Source organism: Colletotrichum orchidophilum (assembly GCF_001831195.1).
Source record: "Colletotrichum orchidophilum strain IMI 309357 chromosome Unknown Scaffold_17.1, whole genome shotgun sequence".
NCBI lineage: Eukaryota > Fungi > Ascomycota > Sordariomycetes > Glomerellales > Glomerellaceae > Colletotrichum > Colletotrichum orchidophilum.
In genome coordinates, this window is record NW_019172973.1 from 197,933 (window position 1) to 218,282 (window position 20,350).

Consider the following 20,350-nt stretch of genomic DNA (forward strand, 5'->3'; position numbering starts at 1 on the left):
CCGAACCCAGATGCTTGTTCCTGTTGACCGGTGCTGCCTCTGCCCGCGGCCAAGATGGTTGAGAGGGAAAAACATGCCGTAGAAACGGGCCAATGCTGGACCAAGCCCCCCCCTTATTTACCATTAACCTGGGCTGGACCAAGCAAGTGAGGGAAATTGGGCGAGCTTCCCCGCCTTGGAGTCTTGCTAGAAAGACAAACACGTTCGATGAGGCGTCAGCCAAGCCACACGAAGGTACACAACGGCCACCGTGCCAGGATGGGAGGACTTAGCCACCGGCAGGGCGCATCTCGCCCCGTCGTGCCCAGGCTCTCCCACCCGTCGAAAGCTAATGTATCCTGTAATTTCACGCCACCGTCAGTCTCTGCCCCCAAGCTTGCGGCTCACGATCGAATACAGACGGGCTATTAATACGGGGCAATCAGCGATACTACCGGTACTTTCAGAGGGGCTTCAAACACAGCAAAGCAGTAAACCGAGCAAAGTTTATTCTGTAGCCGGTTGATGCGTTGATTCTGCCCAACATCTCCGGTGTGGGACCGTCCTCTCTAATACGGCCTCGCGTAGAGAGTCTCCTGCGCGCCAAGCATCATGGAAAACGCGGCATCAAGGGTTCAGAATCTGACGATAAAGCAGTGCTCCATTGCTTTTAATTTTTGCTTCGCAGGGCTTGGCTCTGGCTACTACAACATTCTACCAGCCCACGTGCATGCATCTCGAACTTTTCAACCCCCCCGAGCGTTTTCGAGGCAGGCTACACTACATACGGAAGCAGAAATGAACCCCCTTCCAAAAGGTTATTCAGGCCATCCGGGCGGATTCCTGTGGTTCACCCCCACAATTGGTCGCCGTCAAGAGTATAAATCTCGACGAGGGCCCTCAAAGCATGTTACGATCGAAAGTTGTATCGCCAATCGCAGCTTGTTCCTCTAGATACCGCCATCATGATGATCACGACAGCTTTCCTTGGCGCACTGCTCATGACGTCCGGTGTCCTCGCCTGTGCGGGACATCAGAACCACTACGCAATGGCCGACAGGAAGCGTGCAGAAATTGCTCCCTTGCCTTCTGCAGACTGGGCCTATGAGGCTTCGTTCAACTGGGGTCGCCTCAATCCGAGTATGTGAAAGTCGCATGTGTGCCAAATGGCCGTTGTGCTTTTGTACTCGACGTATATGAACAAATACTATACTAACCGAAGCCTCAGACTACACCTTGTGCCAGACCGGCACGCAACAGTCGCCCATCGCGCTCAGCCTCAACAACGGACTGGCACTGGACCACATTCTCCGGTTCAACTACCCCAACAGGACGGTCGGCAACTTTTACAACTGGGGCTACGGCCCGGCCTTCACCGTCACGCACCCGGAGGGCGTCTACACGGGCTCCCCATCCTTCACATACGACGACATGAAGCTCTACCTCAAGGGCTGGCACATCCACTCGCCCGCCGACCACTCCGTCAACGGCGACCGGTCCAAGGCGGAGCTGCACCTCGTCCACGTCGACGAGCAAGGGCACGAAAAGGCCGTGCTGGCGATCCGGCTGGACCCGGGCAACACCAACAACACCTTCTTCGACCAGCTGCCGCCCATGATTGGCTTCAACAACGTTGGCGTCCAGCAGGAGATTGAGGTTGACCACATGCCGGCCCTGGACAGCGTGCTGCAGTTCAACGAATTCTGGACCTACCGTGGCAGCTTGACGAGTCCGCCCTGCCATGAGGGTATCCGCTGGTTCGTGGCGCGCCAGGTCATGTTTACGGGCGTCGACCAGATGAGGGCCATTCTGGGCGCGAGTACCTACAGCGCGAGGGCCGAGCAGGAGGTTTGGCAGCATCGTATCAACGAATGAGGAGACTGGGAATGTCGCGATGGGGTAGAGCTTGAAGAGCTAGACGTGGAAGTTGCGTGTGGCTGAGGCCCTCGCCGGCGGTCAAGCCGGGGGGGTACGCGAGGCGGCGGATGCGCCGGCCATTTGTTTTGACGGCTTTGGTGAGTCGGCCGATCTGTGGTTTTTTTTTTTTTTTTTGCCAATTTTTTCTTGGAGCAGCATTTGATACCATTTAGATCTCTCATCTCGCAGTCACTAGGCACACGGCTCTTGATCGTTTTCGTCCCACGGATACGCCGTACACGAGGTTAAATTGAGCTTAGATATGTCCCCCCCTGTGCGCGGCCTGATCCACCACTTCAGCGGACATGGGCGGACAGCTCTGCCCCTTGACGGCCCACCTGCGTCCCCTTTCATTTGTCAATCTTCTCTTTAGGGACTTGGGGTTGGGGCTGGGCACCAAAAGGGCTCCTCATAAGGTTCCTGATCTGCTGGTCATGAGTCGGGGGACTTATTCTAGTGCGCTGCGAGCAGGTCGACTCCCTGCCAGGCGGGCGACAGACTGAATCAAATGTACTGAATACAGTTGGGAATGGTTTGCCAACCTGTCGGTGCTCCACGGTAATGGTATTGTATAAAGTCTGGGAAAGATATTGAACCTTGCTCCTCACTAGGACATTCCACAACACATCGATCTCGGACATACGGGGATGAATATGTATCAAACAGAACGGAAGAAGAAGAAGAGGAGAGCGTAGTTTAATCTCTTAAAAAAATAGTCTTAATTCTACCGACCAGATCCACATACTCTCGTAGTCCCCTCTCTTCCCTGTTTGAATCATGACCCGCCCTTCATTAAGATAGTCCCACGATTTCAACGCAACGCCAAGAATTGTTCTGGATGCTTTTTTTTTTGAAGCCCAACCTCAGTCATACCACTTCCCATAGCCCCGTAAAAGAAAAAAAAAAAAAAAAGGAACCTTAGGAGCAGGCCACAGTCAGAATACAACCCAATCTATCCACATCAAAATTTGCCCGGAGAATTTCTACCCTACAGGACGTGACATCAGACACAATCCCGCAAACCCCAAAACCATCCCGCTCTCTACCAGCGGCAGGGCGAATGCGGATTAACCCATCATGTTTCATCTAAAAGATATCCATCATCCAATTCGATGACTGCCGAAAGACACAATGTCTCCTCCACACGTTGGACTTTTGCTGATCTTCTCACAACACAGCCCTGTTCAGCGCAATCACCGTGGCTGAGATCCCAACCCCCAGCCCTTACCAGCCTTGGCTCAGTGGGCCGAATCGTTGCTGTTGGTCCGCCCATTCTTGGCAGATGCACCTCTATATAATTAGCAATGGCCGAGCAATGATGGTCCCTTTCGGGCGGTAGGTTACAAGGCAGTAGTGAGCTGTGGAGTCGCGATAGTGCAGACTTTTGCAGGAGGGAGAAGCGAAAATCACGGAATGTGACGGGTTTTGTTGACGTAGGGTATTTGTTGGATAGATTACCGGGGCCCCAATGGGCCGCGTGGTCTCGCTCCTCGATCACGCCGGCTCCAGATCAACACGTAGACCGTAGAATATCTCTTGACTCATTCTTAGCACAAATGCCCGCCGTTCCGCACCTCCCAAGCCTGCGTGGACACATGGGTTCGACGTTGGAGCTATCGATCTTGCAAAGACCAATCTGACAACCCAAAATACATCCCCCCGCCCCGATGCATTCTGAACTCGTTCCCGCCCTCGGATTCCTGGCCGGCCTGCTAGCCACTGCCAGACCGGTATCGGCTCGGCCGGACATCTACGCCCGCTCACAGCAAATCCGACAAGAACATGCCCAAGAATGCGCCGAAGACCTAGCAGACGTCTTAGATAACGCGCCGACAATGTCAATGTCTTGGGGGGCGACGGCGTGCGATTACGTGTCTACCCTCTCAGGCTTGGAATTATCCGTTACGTACGCGTCTTTCAGGAGTCGGATGTCTTCTTGGTACCTCGACGACCTCGACGACATCACCAAGGTAGAAGCCAGCTGCACGCAGTATGCCTCGATATTTAGCCAGATTCGGAATTGTTACGTAACCGGAGCCGTCCCAACCGCCGCTATATCTACAACACCAACATTATCTTCAACTGCAGTTACTACTACTAGCACAGGGGCTGGAGGCATTACTACGGCTACAGTCACGACTACATCTACCCCTGACAGCGGACGCGGTATGGATGATGGCGCGAAAGCTGGACTTGCCATTGGTATCATTCTCGCTATTCTTCTTCTGATGTTCATCGGGTACAAGTTCTCTATGAAATATCGTCAAAAGAAGTTAGCCGACGCCGCAGCTATGGCAGCAAATGGCAACACTGGACCAAGGATGGGAGCCGCCGCCGCCACCGCTGGTGGAGCAATGGGCGCCGCTGCTATGGAAATCACCAAGTCTCGAGCACAGCAAAGCGAGGTGTTTGCCTTCAAGCCAGAACTCAGCGGGGAATCGAGACCAACGTTCGAACTCGACCCACGATCTATATCAGAGCTGGACCCGGCAGCCGCCGTTGCGGCCCGCGGCGGGGCCACCGGCGTGCACCGATATGTCGCAGAGCTGGACCCGGACCCTCCGACCGAGCTGAGCGAGCTGCCAGCTGATAATTACGATCCAACGGCGGCGAAGAACTCGCCTCCGCCGGCGTACGTTTCTCCGGTGGCTGATACCGGGACTTGGAATGCGCTCCCCTCGGCTGTGTCGCCGGTATCTCCAGACTCAAGTACAATGCAATCGCAAGGGCCGGGGGTACCGACAATTCCCGAAGCCGACGTCTCGCATGGCGCTGATGGTGGTAGTACGGGGGTAGCGGACGGTGTTCCAACAAAGCCAAACGAAACAGTACAACATGGATGGGGCCGAGGGTGGATGCGGAGGGCGTAGAGCAACTGAGGGACGAATGCCAGGTTCCAGAGACTGGAGTTTGCATGGGCAACAACCGAGTCGAGGAGACACATAAGAAATCCCTTAATGTTTCGCTTTCAAGTCATGAGTGGCAGAGGGCTTTACGTGCTTTGAAGGCCCATTGAAGTTCATCGACCAGAGCGCCAAGAGTCAATGATGTTTGACATTATATTTTCTAAGATAGCCGACCAGTTGCTAGATACCCTTATACAACGGAATACACAGGTCTCTTTTGTTGTAGTACTTGTTCTAGTAATAATTTAGTCTGTAAGAAAGCTTTCTTGGGTGTCTGAGAGCCACTGTCATCCAGCAAAGGCAAAATATCTAGATTGGGTACCCCAGTGCTGACAAACAAGGATTGGGTATCAGGGGCAAACGGTTTATATAGGCGTTATTGGCCCTGGTGTGTTCATTGCGTTGCATGTCTCTTTCTGTTGGTATCTTGACTCGTTTCTGTGCGTTTTCAAAGCTGACATCCATAGCCATCTCATTGGCCTATTCATCAGGTAAAGTGGACCGAGTCTCAACTGGGCTCCTATCCAGAGCGGCAAGCTCTCATATTGACCTACGATTCATATTGCTGTCGGGATGGCCGAGGTATGGATTGCGTTTTTTAGAATTCACCAAAAGCATGACATAATGTTATTTAGTCCATATCTCTATTTCGTCACATCCTCCAGCACTTATATACGCACGGTTTATCACGCCTAGCGGCGAAGCCGAAAGGGCAACTACTTGGTAGGCCAATAGATCATCAAGGCTTAAGTGCACTGACAGGCTATTAAGCTTTAGGCCAACTGGCGTAGGATATTTATAGCGTTAATTGCGGGCATGGCGATAATTGCTGTCCGCAATTTACGGCATCGTTTTAGCGATGCCAACATATTATTCAAGTTTGCTCCTGAGAATCTTGCCGGTATCATGGTTGTTAATAATGAGGGATATTGAAGATGCTTCCAGACTTTTTTCAGATGTCAAATACAACACTTATCACCGTTCCCCGACCCATATTTGTTGCCTTCAACTTTTTCTACATGCACTGTCGATACGCATCCTTGCCGACTATATTCGTCTCAATATGCGTCTTCACACAACTTTCTGTGCTGTTCCCTTTGTGTGGGTTCAAAGTCATAAACAGCAGGTCTGGCTTGTAGACTGACTTTTTGTACAGCATCTATTCTTGGCATATTGGCAGAGGAAAAGAAATGTCAGAAAAAAGGCTTTACTGCCGGCTGGTGCAACGATGAAAGGGCAAACCTATTCGACACGTCCCGCTTTAAGATAAACTCAACGAGATCATGTTGCAGCAACGGACACGGTACAATGTATGAAGATGGCTATTGGGCGGGTGGCCATTTTGCATGTCTACGAGGATATTTCCCCTTTGGGTCTTCCGGTTTTGGCCGATACTGACTACTGTGTGAAGTGCTGTACAAATGAACCGGATTACATGGAGGACTGCTGAAAAAAATCAGACCCAAAAGCGGATATATCCTTTGGGGAACTCGACCTGCAAGACTGTATTTTTTTTGATGGTACAGGCTGTCCTCACCAAACGTAATAATGCCAGATTGTATTACGTAGCCCTATAACAGTGAACACGACGAACTGTAGTAGAGTCCATTGACAACTACATACAACAGGTAACCAAGGTGAATATGTGGGGTAGAATCCATTATGCAGCTGGAGGATAGAGTCCGTTAAGGTTTTCTATAGTAGCCCCCGCCGGCCACCCCAGCGGCATCGGTTCAGATCCATTTTGCACTCTTGTACTCGTCTTCGTTTCACTATTTCGCTGCGGAGTGTACCGAGGCCGACTAAGTAAGTGTACTACAATTGAGTAGGCCTATATGAAACTCTTAAGGTGTGTAACTTCCAATAGAGATGCTATGTACCGAGAGGCCGAGCCTTTCTACATGCTCAGAATGCAGGATGTGCATAAGAAGAGTTTTCTTGTCTCTGACAGCGGATATCACGACTTAGCACTGGAAGTATGAAAGAAGGCCACCCGTGCTGCCTCATATTTCAGACAAGGTCGGCATCTATTTCACGAAGAATGAATCGGGCTGGGCACCGTAAGCTCGCGGGGTCAGTACTGATTCTCGGCAGAACGCTGGACCACAACCGATACCCAGAAGTACTCGTAATGAAGGATATTAAGGATAATTGGACAGAATGGAGACTAAAAGAAGGAATCGTATCATCGTGCTAAAAGTCTTGGTGAATAGCAACTAAATGGTCAGATATTTCGAACTTTGGAAGGAACTTGAATATTATTGTCATTAAGCATTATGTTGCCAAAATTGAAAATTGCCAGCCCCTATGGAGGAATCCCTCGCTTGCTGAAAAGCTGAAGAATGCTGATCAACAGGCATACCCTGGGTCTATTCTACTTGAACTGATTTGAGAACTATACCCCTCTGCCGTTTCCGTACTCAAGAGCGGGCACGGTAAATATTGAGACCCTAGCACGGTTCATTTGCATGTACATGGCGAGAATGACGCTCCCCTTCGGAATAACTCTGATCTAGCTGCAAGCTTGGGCGCTTGGAAAACTTCACGTTAGAAAGATGTCATAGAGTCATCCATCAGAAGGAAAGGTGCATCGAGCGTCTCTGCATCCTGGACCGGAGATTTGCCAGTGAAGATCGGCTGTCTGATCGTGTTGGTTCTGTTGATTGAAGCTTGAAATAATCGCTACTAGGGATTCTTCATAGATGCTGCTGTGCTGAAAAGATTGAGCGTTTCCGGGTCACAGTGAAATCAATCATTTGCTCAGCAATACTCGAGTTGAGACGAGGTTACAAAGCGTTGGCTGAGAGTCACTGGGTTAGAGAAGCTCACGAAGTTGACCACCGAAGAGCCATGAGAATTCGACCTTACGTTTTCCTCTGTACCTTCGTTTTTTTTTAAACAGGGGTGCAGTATTTAAGCTGAGTCCAAAACCTGAAAGTGCATTTTATATTCAATAAGACTCTATCCGACGTGCGAATCGCTCGCTGATGCCATGCGTCTATGTACTAGTCACACCGTTATGTTGGACAAGCAGCAAACCAGCATTGTGGCACAATACAACCAATAGCTTCTCATCCTCCCACTGACGAGACCAACCCTAATCTCAATTATCTAACCGTTGTCCTCTTTCTACTCCTGCTTTGTATGTACTTGAGTCACGGCCTCCCAAACTATGGAGTAACCGTCGGCGTTGTCGTCGGCGTTGTCGTTGGGGTCGGGGTCGCTGTCGCTGTCGGTGTCGCTGTCGATGTCGCACAAATAGGAGAAGTGACTGTAGTGGGTGTTGTCGCGTAGACGTAGACGACATACGGGATCTCCGGGCCGATGCCGCCCCAAAACGGTGACTGTTCCACGGTAGTCGTGACGTAACTGCAGCCGTGACAGTCTACTGGCGATACAGTGGTGACTGTCTGATTGTAGATTGTAATGGTAGTACTTGGATTGAAGTCGCCAGTGAATCCGCGATCGAATTCCGTGATTGTGGTTGTGCATCCGGCCGTTTGACTTGTAATAGTTTCAACCGGGCTGGCGACGGCGACGCCCACGAAGGCCAGAAGCATAGTCTGCAAGGGGAGCATCATTTTGGATAACTTTGAAAGTAACGTAAATGGAGATGAACGTTAATTACAGACGACCTATGAAAACCAAGCGGCTTGACAAACGGTATTTATATTTCGGCGCTGGGTCCAGAGCCTTCGGAACCCGTGGAGATGAGCTTCCTTGTGACTCGCTTGAACATCGGATGAACGGCACGCTAGATGAAAGCTACGAATTCATCGTGAGTTGTTCGTGGTTTCTTGCCCTCTGAGATGACTTGCAATGTAGTAAAGTTTATTGATGTGGCCCGTGCCTTGCATTCCGCGGAGCTTTACTGGGCATCTTACGCATGGTGTTAATGAAAACGAATCATGATTGACCCATATAACCGGCGACTTCGAGAGTTTATTCCGTCGCCAAGCCCCGTAGTGTGGAGGTTGAAACTTGGCTATTATCAAGCCTCAGCAACTCATTTTGGGGTCTTGGATATTCCCTGTACCTCAGTTCGTGATCAGCCCCTTTCTCAAAAGCTTGTTTATCGTCGGACATCAGGATCACAGACTTCCGCTGATGTCCCGCTGGCAACTGTTGGTCCGACCGAAGAGCTGAAAGCCAGGAAAGGGGTAGATGAACCTTCTTTGGCACGGTTGTCATGCGCAATAGCGCAGCGCCGTGACTGTGCACGCTATGAATGATTGCAGAACTCGACGGGGCATTACCACCTAATCACGGGGAGCCCTGAGCAAGCATCTCTCCTGGGGGCTTATATGAGCTCCAAAGGGAGGTCAAGCAGACCTCGTAATCATGCCAAGAATGTACGTCATGTGTATAGACGTAGAGGTGCCCAGATGTGATGAACACGACGTGAGGAATAAACCTGATGATAGCGGTTGAACCATGAGAATAAGGGCAAACGCATGCTTCTGAAGAGTCTACAGGAGGGGTGCCACAGGAAAAGGTCTTGGTTTGCTAATCTACAGGACATTAGGAGTATGCAAGTTTTGTGACTTAGTTGACTGAATAAACAACGGAATATTCTTTTTCAAAGCCATCCGGCAAAGCAAATACTATTAAAATTCAGAGCGTGCAGCAGGGCATCATTAAGATTCAGGAAAATAAAGACTAATCACTGGAGTTTGTGGGACAGATCAGAACTCTCAAATAACCTCGACTGCTCAGCGAGCTGAAAAAAAGCTTTTTCGTGCGGGACAAGGCTGATCGAGGAAGTTACCTCTCCAATTTCAGCTACCTTGAGGAGAGTATACGAGATTAAATTAACTTCTCGGGAAAGGAACAAGATTTGGAAGGCCGGTTGAAGCTCATCGGATCCATGGTGAGGTCCTCAACCTGGCATTTCCAAGCCGGTGCTCCTTCTGGCACGATGTTTTGCTTTAACTAGGCAACAGCTTTGCAGTGAAAGCCTGTTGGTGAATCTTACCGCGTATGGGTCTCGTTGACAGCCTTATGCTATCGGTCGTCGGCACCCCATCACGAAACTTTCAATAATAGAGGCCGAATCAGAATGAACTCGCCCCTCCACATCACACGACTTCATGATCATAGCTGTGGGTATATGTTATATCAGACTTTGAGCTGTCGTGTATGTTTGAGATGAAATTCGTGGCAAGGCATGCAATATTGAACACTATATCGTTGTTGAAAGGTTGAAGTTCTTCCAACATGGCAATTCTGACGTCCGCTTTTCCGTGTTTTAATCTTGGTTGATCGATTACGACGAAATCGATCTTGCCAATGGCCGAAGTGGAGGATTAATATCTGGGCCGTTGTCCGTTATCATAAGGGAGGGAATTCTCGACTTATATAGTTCATCAATACCTCACATGCATCAAATCAACATTCCTGACCCGCCTATAGTCAACCCTTATCTTTTTAGCCCCGGCATTATTGAATACTCGAGTCCCAACGCTGGTCTAGCCAGGCGCAAAATTTTCTAGAATGTCAGCGGCATTTCAAAAGGTAGAAATCCTGATAGACTGGCTGATTCTGCTCCGGGCTGCCGTTTCTGATGTCGCAAGTTCCACAAACGCTAAGGACCTCATCATGATTTAACAGTCTCGGTTGGGCTTTCTCATCCTTTGGCAACCTCTGGCTCGGTTTTACCTTCCTCTAATCATTCATCTATATTACTCGGACGAATTGGCCTGCCCTCTATTCGTCGTCGCTTTCCTCAACCAAAAACGACACATGCAACCAAACAAAGCTTACTCCATCAGTATAGTAACTGGCTCCCAAACCACCTGCGCGCTATAATCTGTTTGCGACGTAATGTTGACTATTGTTGTAGAATAGAGATGGGCTGCAAGTTGACTTGTTTATGGCGATTCATTTTCAAAACTTAAGTCAGGAGACACTAGACAGTGAACGGAAGATACACGAGTGCGCGGGATCCGCGGGCCCTTCACGCTCTTCATCACCACTCACCCTTACACTCTAATCAACCAATCAACCTTTTCATCCATATTTGAGCCTCTGAGCGTATGATTAAGGTCAAAATTCTCTTTTCTCTCATCGGGTTGAGTCACGGTATCTCGACTCCCAACACCAAGTGTGACATCGAATGGGCCCTTCGAAACCGGGCTACCGGGTGGGGCTTCCCCGGAGGCGAGACGACCAGCTGGAATCATATTAAGTGCACCGATACTGAGTATAGCGAGGAAGACACTGCCCTTGTCACTGGCTCACGCGGTAAGTTGGACCGTTCCGTCTTGACTCTGGCCTGAAGTCTTAAACCACATATGCAATAGTTGTCCATGTGAAGAGCTCGAAAGAGCGCGCCAATGGTCTGCTCGTCTGTAATCGGACCCTTTGTTCATCACGTGTTGTCCTCATACAGGGCCAAAATATGGAAAGGCCATCATGGAAGTGATGCCGCTTCTTTCTTAAATCTGTTTGTCGATGTTATGCGCTTGAAATTTCATTTCCAAAATACCTAGTTTCATCTAGCAAGCTGTCAACTATCTTTTCGATTAATTCTGATCAGAGCTTCTCTTATTGGGTTGTTCGAGTACAATCTAGGTCGATAGACTTAGATGTATATGCGAGCCTGCACCTGGCCGAGGCCAGGAGATTGGAATCTCTTTGTCCTAGTCTTCCCGCGCGATGAAATTTCTTATTGTCAGTAATGTTGCCGATCTTTGTCAAAGTTTGCTTACAGGTATGATGAAGGCTGAGAGTCCCTTCTGGTAACTGTAATTGCGCAGCTTACAGTTTTGGTTGTTTGTTAACTTATAAGATAAGCTGTTCTTGACTGCTAGTCCCTTGTCAATTTGTGGATGTTGCCATGCGAGATGGATGTAGTCAAATGGCGAAGTCACTACAAACTTGGTCTCCCGAATATCAAGAAACCGGTCTCCAAAAAAGGGTTGCATTGAGATATCAGCTGCCTACGAGTTTGATCGAGGTGCAAGAAATATGCGATTTCATTCCTCAGCAATAACGTGCTCCAAGCGATGTCAGACAAGTCTCACTGTATTGGCTCATCGCCAAGATAGCTGCTGTTCCAACAAGGGCGCCGGTGTCATTCCTACGAATGCCGAGCGACACAGTGTCTGATTTGAACTTGGTAGGGAGAAAGGGAAAAAGAAATGCACAAAAAGCTTCCTTCTCAGCTCTGGACGGTAGTCCGTCGGATGAGAGGCTTTCCGGGAGATGCCCAGCAACGATAAACTGATTCCTGATCGGGCGCCCAAACCGGGCTATGTTCTGGCGCTGGTGAGAGGGAAAGATCGTCGACTTTGCCAGCGGAGTTTTTGGATTTGAAATGTCCGTGGTAGCAAGCCAAGCTTTCCCGCGTCAGTTCTTCTGTTGGACTGCATTGGCAAACGATCCGGCGCGTCGCGGTGAGCATATTTGGGGGAAAGGGCCAAGCAACCGCCAAGGAGCTTGCCTCCAAACATTGACGCTACCGGACAAAACTAAACAAGACATCAACTCTCCCACTTTTACTTGTTCACGGCAAGTTGCGCTTCCGCTGCCGAGTTCCAAGTGATCGGCGGCGTCATAACCGTGCTTCCGGTATTCTAATTCCCCCGGATTAGGAAAATGTGCCAAGGAGCCCCGAACCTCCACGATTTGCTGCGCCGCGTCGGCTTTGGGAGGCAAACACCGCAATCTCAATTCCCTTGGCCCATTCATCAGGACAGCCCAGGCCGCGGTAATGGCGCCGGCGTACAGCGCTTGATCGTTCCTCGGGTTCTTGGCTGAGTGAACACATCACCAGGCCATGTGTAGTGATGCAGATGAGTTCAGAGGCGCGGTGGAATTGAGGGGAAATGAATGTACTTGTGGCAACTACACCTTAGCAGGATAGCCCAAAGCTGGGCATCAGAAGAGACTACATATACAGAGATGAAGCTCCCCCAGTGACACCAAGTATCAGGCCTTGTTCCATCATCTCATCTTACCTTAATCCGACGCTCTCAGTATCTATCAACCCCAACTGTATATTCATCCTCAGTCACTCACTATCCTTCCAACTACCATAATGAAGTTCGCCATCGTCCCCCTCGTTTTGGCAACCGCTGCTTCTGCCACTCCGATCAAGGTTGTCGAGGACATCAAGCACGCTATTGGCTGGCACAAGAAGGGAGGGAAGGGCAGCTGGGGCCCTTCCGGCCCCTTTGATTTCACCTCGACTTACGACGTGATCGCTACACCTGACCAAGTTGTCGACAACAACAACACCTTCACCGGTGGATTGGCTGGAGCCATTGGATACTTCAACTTCGGCATCAACTCCAAGGAGAATGTCATTTGCTACAACATCACCCTGGTGAACTTCCAGGGTGATTATCAGTCACCAGCCCGTACGGCCACTCACATCCATCAGGCAGAGAAGGGCAAGGCTGGATCTCCTCGGTAAGCTCACATCCCGTGGTTTTTCAAGAAGAAAAGTACTGAACTGATTTTCTTTCTCATAGCATTGCCTTCCCCAACCCCGTCGCCGTCGATGGGTACCAGAACGTCCGCCGCAGCGTTGGCTGCTTGACCGGTCCTTTCGTGACCGGCGTCAATGCTACTGGTGTTGACACTGGCTCAGGCTTCACCGTCAGCCAGATCGAGGAGAAGCCTGAGGGCTTCTTCGCCGACGTCCACTCTAGCCTTGCCGTCCCCGGTGCTGTTCGTGGTCAGCTCAGCGGTGATGACAAGAAGGACTGCCCGGAAGATAAGAACTAGGACCTTTCTCTAGAAAGCAGGGGAGTTTCAATGCCAGGTCGACTATACTAAATATAACGTCAGAGATTTTGGCGTGTTGCAACTGGATTTAGAGGATATTAATCTCGCACCGCCATCTATTCCGTAATATTAATTCCACATCATTTATGCCCCAACTTTCGGTGTGAGATCAGCCTGATAACTTTGTTTTCAATTCATACTATATCGCTGAGCCCAGCATCATCATCTCGAATTCTTATAGGTTTCGTTGCCGAATATACATTGCTTTATTGTCACCGTTTTAGGTTCACTGGTCAATTGTCTCAGGTGGTGTAAATATTTCTTCGTGTGGAGAATGAGGCATCAGCTAGGCCCGAGAGAATAGGCATCGCACTGATCTTTTCATTGCTTCAGACCTAGACGTTTGTAGTGTCATGACCCGAGACAGGCATTACCAATGGCTAGAATATATCTCGAGGTGTGTGTAGACCTCTGTGGGCCTCTCACTTCTTCTCTGAGTTCGACCTCAGAGATTGTTTCTCTCACACCCTACAACCTGAGGCATGTCTCATTCTCTATTCCTTCGCTATTTAAATCTTGTACAAAATAGCCGACGAAGAACTAAGTCTTCAAGCAGATATTACCACGAGATTCATGGAATTGACCAATCAGGAGTATCTAATTCCCGGTGGAGGAGCATCTCTTTACCTCGGTCGTGAGGTTGTTCTGAATCTCAGGTAGACAGTTGGAACTGGCTGAAGGGGGTACTGCGTGCAATGAAAAGGTGAGAAAAGACCACGAATGCTGTCGTTGACACCACATTGTTGGCAAAGATGGCTAGATTCTTCACATTATCTACGAGGCTCACTTCCCGTGGATTACATTTGCGTGCAATATCTCATCGTCTACATTCTAAGTTGTTCGTCAAGAGTTCTGCTTCAAAGTAGGCCACTGAAGAAGTCGCAGTGCTATCGTTTGTCTCGCACTTGAGTATCTTACCTTCACGTGGAGGCTTCCGTGACGTAGAGGGCAGTGATGACCTGAATCATATGTCATAAAGTTGTAGTTGTTAATCAATAAAACTTCAACATGGCTATAGGAATCCAAATTTTCAAACTCATATTTCGCACAGGTTTGTACCAGTTGTTGCCTATCATACATTTGCTTGAGGAATTTTACCCAATCTCTCAGCTTCGCCACCTCGCCAGATTTCCAAATGATGTTACAAACTTCATACTTAATACGTGTCGATGGTAACTCACAGTCCCAACAGACCTCCTCCACCCTTGCCGCCGCCACCCCCGAGCAAACCACCACCGCCGCCATCCTTACCATCACCGCCTCCGCCAAGTACACCTCCAAGAAGGCCACCACTGTTCTCCTGGCCACCACCTCCAAGACCTCCGAGGACACCACCGAGAAGGCCGCCGACGCTGTGTACGCAGTTAGCTATGTGTAAAAGACTACCGCGGGTTACGGCGGGATCAGTATGGAAAGAGTGACTTACCCATCTCCCACCCCACCAACAACTTCGCCAACACCGCCGAGGACGTCACCCTTGCCAAGTCTGCCAACACCCTTGCCCAAGCCCCCGGTGATACCAGTCACCGCATCACCGGCACCCTTGCCAACTCCGCCGACGATGCCGCCAACCGGTCCGCCAACCGTGGCTCCGACACCTCCGAGGGTACCGCCGACAGTGTCGCCCTGAAAACATGTTAATCTCAAGATATCCCACGAAGCCATTCGAAAACTGGGTGATGACGCACCAATCCCTTGCCGACGCCTCCGACAGTATCTCCAACTCCACCGGTAACACCGCCGACGGTGCCCATCAAATCTCCTCGGCCGAGAGCACCAGTGGTGTCACCCAGCGTCTTGTTCAAGCCACCCGTCGCGGCTCCAAGAGTGTTACCCACACCGCTGGTAGCACCGCCAACAGTCTTCCCAAGGCCGTCAGTCGCGCCCTGAACGCCTCTACCAAGTGGGCCCCCGACAGTACCACCGACTTGCTTGCCGAGGCCGCTGGTGACGCCTCCGACAGTCCTGCCGAGGCCATCAACGGTGCCGCCCGCTGACCTGCCGACGCCATCGACGACACCTCCGGCGGTCTTTCCAACACCGCCAACGGTCCGACCGGCAGTTCCGACAACTCCGCCGGCGGTCTTGCCGACGCCTCCAACGGTTCTGCCGACGGTATCGGTAACCTGCCCCACAGGTCCGCCGGCCTGGGCCTTCTTGGCGGCGCGCCTAGCCTCAATCTCGTTTGTAGGGGTGAGAGCACTGGGATGGTACTGCTTCTCCTTCTTGGGCGTAGCAGCCTTCGCCTTCCTAGCCTCGAGCTCGGCGGTTGGTACAAGGGCACCCGGGGCGTAGACCTTTTCCTTCTTCGCGACCTTGGCTGGGCTGGTAGTGGGTGCGGGAACATTCCTGATAGCCGGGGCCGGGATGGGGTTGGCTTGCTTCTTGACAGGGGCGGGAGCAGCTTTGGGTACTGTGACGGGAGCTCTGGGCACAGCCTTTGGTGCCTCGGCAACGGCTGGCTTCTTCTTGGGCAGGTTGTCTTCGTGGGTCCTGGCTGCTGCTGCCTCTTTCCTGGCAGCTTCCTTTGCGGCGGCAGCCTTCCGGGCCTGGATTCTCTTTACAATGTCTGAACCAGTCGTTTCTGTGTATTGAGCGCTCTTCTTCTCCTGCATCTTCTTTACAATATCTGCGCCGCTGCCGCCACTAGCGGCCTTGCTGGCAGTCTGTGATGCCGACTTGGCCGTCTTCGAGGCATGGTCGGCAGTTCTGTGTGCGGATGAGGAAGCCGTCTTGGATGCATGGTCCGCGCTCTTGTGTGCAGACGATGTGGCTGGTTTCGAAGCAGATGATGCAGTCTTTGAGGCCGATGATGTGGGCTTGTGCGTGGAGGAGGAGACCTTCTTTGTTACCGGTGTAATGGTAGCGTGGTCTTTGGTCGAGACGTTGTCCTTAGCGGCGGCTGTGGCTGATGAGACCTTCTTTGGCGTCGCGTGCGATTTCCGGTCTTCGACCTTAGCGGCCGTTGCCTTTTTGGCGGAGGAGACCTTGTGGGGAGTTGATGCTGGTGGGACGAACCGTGTTAGTGACGGATGCAACCTCATGGCAACTTGAGTTGACACTTTGAGTGGGTACAGCGATTTTCAGAGACAACTTACCTTCCACAGTGGCACTGTGGTTCTTTACTGATGATGGCATGATGAATGGATAGGTTTGAGTGGAAACTCTTGGTCTCGGGTTCACGATAATCTGGATTGTGTTGTTTTCAAAGAGTAGAGTAGCCCCGAGTTGAGTTTGCCAGAGAGGTGACTCTGGTGTGGCTGATGCTCTATATACGTTGCTAAGCTCTGTGGCAGCTGCTGTGGATGACGTAGATGGGAAAGGATGAGGAGGGTGTGGTGTGAGCTGACGTGCGTCCGCCGTCTGTGACGTCGAGTCTGGGGTTGTCCCGGGGGTTTGATAGGCCCAGACTGACCATCCATTATGCGAGACACCAATCGACCCCAGAAACACCCGCCACACTTCTGAGCGCCGCATGCACCGCCGACGCACGATGAGGGAGAAGCAGAGAGCCGAACTTGCAGCTTTTCTTTCTCGGCATTCTCCTCCTGCCCCCTGCCCACCCACCCCAGACACTGCTCACAGTAGACAGCTGAGATGATGGTCGGTATGACATACCCTGGCTGGATTCCCTGCTTTTTGAACACGGTTGATCGCATCGATACGAGCTAGAAGACGCATGAACTCGGCGAATCAGGGCTCTGAAGCAGACAAACTTACCCTCCCTTAGCCTGGACCGCGAAACACCACTTTGTGAGGAGATTGGGGAGCACGGTTCTGCTGTCCTGTCTCGAAGTGACGCCAACGGGCAGCGACGATGTGCTTTGTTCTTCGTCCGATTGATCATACGCCCCTCCTACTGGTTATGGCCTAGCTTACAGCAACTCTCGCTGGGATGTCATCGCGGCTCGATATCCACAAGCGAGGCCTCGAGCGTTATTGTGTCGATTTTGTGGATCGAAATCTGTCGTTGGGAGCTTGAGACTCTCCAGTCGCGGGGCCAGAAATGATCGATATCAGCGGACAGAATTTCTGCTTCGGCTCGGTGTGGTCGGGAAATGTTTGAGTTTTTCTTATGAAGCTGCGTTTGCCTCCTTGGATCCATTGTTCTTCTGGTGGCGGGTTCGGCTGTTGGAGCTAGTGGCCTTAGTCTAAGGTATCCCACACGATCGCGATTCTGGCTGTCCGGTGGCGACCGTTGGCAATGAGGGGTTTGGATGAGATGCGCCATTTCCTTTGGTGAGTTGACAAGACGAACTAGTATGTGAGACGGTGAGCTACATCGATCATCCCAATCTCAATTTGCTGCTTCTGATTCCTGGTCTGATATTCAATTATGATTTGATATCGACCTGTTGAAATCAATAAGCAAAGAGTGTGGTACACGTGAATCGACTTTTCGTGCAGTTTTGCCTATTTTCTACATCTTCTATCCGGATTTCTTAGTAAGCAAAGGATGGGCGTTCGATACGAATGCAGCATAAATCAGAACTTTCTGCAAAGGCTTCATTCGGGGAATCCCTCCATATCCTTGGTGTTCGTTAGCGGCTACTGGTACCTCAGGTCCCTGACTCTCTCATGCCAGGCAGCTAGCAATGAGAAACACCGCCTGCCAGGTCTCGTTATTTCATAGCCTTTACCTAAAGAGATTCTATTTGTAGACATGCTCTGAGCCCCATATTCATCGTCTTCTTTGGAGGCATCCGTGCTTGTATCTGAAAGCTAGCAAATCGTCCACGGCTTCAGCAGTCCCTTGATATTCTTTCCAAGACTTCGCATACAAGGCATTGTTCATACAACAAACCATGAACATGACAAAATTCCCTTTGAAGGGCACGATCAAAGACACAATGCACTTCATTTGTTCTTCGTTATCGCCTTTTGCCTAATAGTTCGGAGCACAAACTTTTGCCATGATGAGTTCTGGATAGAAAAGGAAGATGCCAGTAGCTCGTGAACTGATCAAAACCGACCATGTCAAGCACTTTAACTATACACAACGCACCCAACCATCTCCCAGACACAAAACCACAGTCCTACAAAGACCATCTACCTACGATCAAACCTTGTCAGAAAAAACATCATGACGAACCCTCACACAATGCTGCCCGACACAGAAAAGATTACGGCCGCCATGTCCACTCTGACCCTCAAGATTCGCTCTGATCCGGGGACGTATGTTCGACCTCGAAAGGGACTGCTTGACTTTATGCAGTTCCCGCCCGAAATCCGCAGCCTCATATATGAGTTTGCCCTGGTTGAACCAAAGAGACACGATATTGACCACAAACCCAGTTGTATGATCCGCAGATATGCAACACGGCACAACCTCTTCCATCCTCCCCCTTTCCTCTTGCAAAATGTCTCCATCTCTTCGGACCCTCCCCGACTCGTCACAGAACGCTTGGCAAATGATTTGTGCAACTGCAATAAGCGGGCCGGCATGGCACTGCTCCAAACCGGCCGCCAGGTCCACGCCGAAGCCGCACCCATTTTCTGGTCCCAGAACAGCTTCTGTTTCTTGAGCGGCTACGAGGCCATCACCGCCTTGAACCATCTTCTCCGGCCCCAATATCGAGACCTGGTCACCTCCGTCAGCGTCATGGGCCCCAACTTCCAGGGCAGACCTCAACACGTCCAGTTTGCCGACGGAACGGAACACGGTCCCGTGCCTTGGTCTGAGTTCTGGGAGGCCGTGTCCAAGTGCCGGAACCTGAACGCGGTCAATGTCCCAACCGTGGCTTTGCAATTTCCCACTAGATTTCATCAGCTCGCGATGCAGCGTTCCACGCTAAGAGTGAAGCTTATTGACCTCATTCCGTTCGCCAAAGGACCTGGCTTCGGAGCAAGTTATTCCTACGACCTCGAAAACTTATACACGCACTTTTTTTCCATCTACGCCCAAGCCACGTACAGAGTGCCCAGTGTTGGTGAGCTGAGGAATGCTGGCACGGAAATCGATTCTGACTTTTGGTGGGCACGCGGAAACGAAAGCTGCCACCTCATTTCTACGATTCGCGAGACCATTGAGGACACCTGCTTGGACTTAAGCACCTACACTGTTGAATATTCTGACTCGGACACGGATGCGTCGGATGAACCGTACTTTTACGACGCATACGCCTTTCGTATTCTTCCCATCATCGAAGACGAGAAAAAGAGATTCCTCCGCCTCGAAACGGGGAAAGACACATTCTCTTCCGTCAAGTTCTACGGCCTACCCACATCCCGAAAGGAACGCGTGCGATTTGCGCGGGAAAGGCGTGCTGAGAATGAGGAGTACAAAAGATTGAATGGTATGTACCGTCAGCACAGCTTTGACAAGGAAGGATGCCGCCGAGCAAGGAAGCTGAGAGAGGAACAGTTGGACGAGGAGACGGCGGCCGCCTTGAAGGCGTACAACAAGGCTTCCTCCGCTTTGACCCCTGCTACCTTGCAAAAACAGGAGAAGAAGAAGGCTCTCAAGGAGAAGAAGAAATCCATGAAAGACAATGCTGAGAATAGACGCAGGGAGAGGAAAAGGGTCCAGAATTGACGCTGAGATGGAGTGTGAAAAGGGCTTAGCATTGTTAGCTTTGTGAAGAATTTCTGCGGAACAGCGATTTGAGTGAAAATTGCAGTCTCTTTCACGTATTTCTTAGGTACAGCCACCGTGCAGGAAGGCAAGTGATTCAACCGATAGGCAGCAGAACCTATTCATACATGAAGATTTGCAGCAAGTTTCATTGGGTTAATCCTTGGGATACCATCCTCGG

At 50.7% G+C, this 20,350-nt stretch overlaps 6 protein-coding genes across 6 annotated transcripts; 4 read left to right on the top strand and 2 right to left on the bottom strand.

Moving 5' to 3' along the window:
- Positions 1–944: 944 nt before the first annotated feature.
- CORC01_02938 (carbonic anhydrase) lies at positions 945–1,854 on the top strand (the record flags this gene model as incomplete). Its single annotated transcript, XM_022614588.1, has 2 exons — positions 945–1,119; positions 1,208–1,854. 2 exons carry the CDS (start codon positions 945–947, stop codon positions 1,852–1,854), a joined length of 822 nt encoding a protein of 273 aa, XP_022478889.1.
- A 1,709-nt stretch (positions 1,855–3,563) lies between these two features.
- CORC01_02939 (uncharacterized protein) lies at positions 3,564–4,766 on the top strand (the record flags this gene model as incomplete). Its single annotated transcript, XM_022614589.1, has 1 exon — positions 3,564–4,766. One exon carries the CDS (start codon positions 3,564–3,566, stop codon positions 4,764–4,766), a length of 1,203 nt encoding a protein of 400 aa, XP_022478890.1.
- Positions 4,767–7,931: 3,165 nt separating this feature from the next.
- Positions 7,932–8,383, bottom strand: CORC01_02940 (uncharacterized protein; the record flags this gene model as incomplete). Its single annotated transcript, XM_022614590.1, has 2 exons — positions 7,932–8,043; positions 8,112–8,383. The coding sequence occupies 2 exons, from the start codon at positions 8,381–8,383 to the stop codon at positions 7,932–7,934; spliced, it is 384 nt and encodes a 127-aa protein (XP_022478891.1).
- Positions 8,384–12,843: 4,460 nt separating this feature from the next.
- Positions 12,844–13,535, top strand: CORC01_02941 (uncharacterized protein; the record flags this gene model as incomplete). Its single annotated transcript, XM_022614591.1, has 2 exons — positions 12,844–13,217; positions 13,280–13,535. The coding sequence occupies 2 exons, from the start codon at positions 12,844–12,846 to the stop codon at positions 13,533–13,535; spliced, it is 630 nt and encodes a 209-aa protein (XP_022478892.1).
- A 1,237-nt stretch (positions 13,536–14,772) lies between these two features.
- CORC01_02942 (uncharacterized protein) lies at positions 14,773–16,733 on the bottom strand (the record flags this gene model as incomplete). The annotated part of the gene is made up of 4 exons (XM_022614592.1): positions 14,773–14,947; positions 15,022–15,221; positions 15,284–16,599; positions 16,694–16,733. The coding sequence occupies 4 exons, from the start codon at positions 16,731–16,733 to the stop codon at positions 14,773–14,775; spliced, it is 1,731 nt and encodes a 576-aa protein (XP_022478893.1).
- Positions 16,734–18,696: 1,963 nt separating this feature from the next.
- CORC01_02943 (uncharacterized protein) lies at positions 18,697–20,130 on the top strand (the record flags this gene model as incomplete). The annotated part of the gene is made up of 1 exon (XM_022614593.1): positions 18,697–20,130. The coding sequence occupies one exon, from the start codon at positions 18,697–18,699 to the stop codon at positions 20,128–20,130; it is 1,434 nt and encodes a 477-aa protein (XP_022478894.1).
- Between the last annotated feature and the right edge of the window lie 220 nt (positions 20,131–20,350).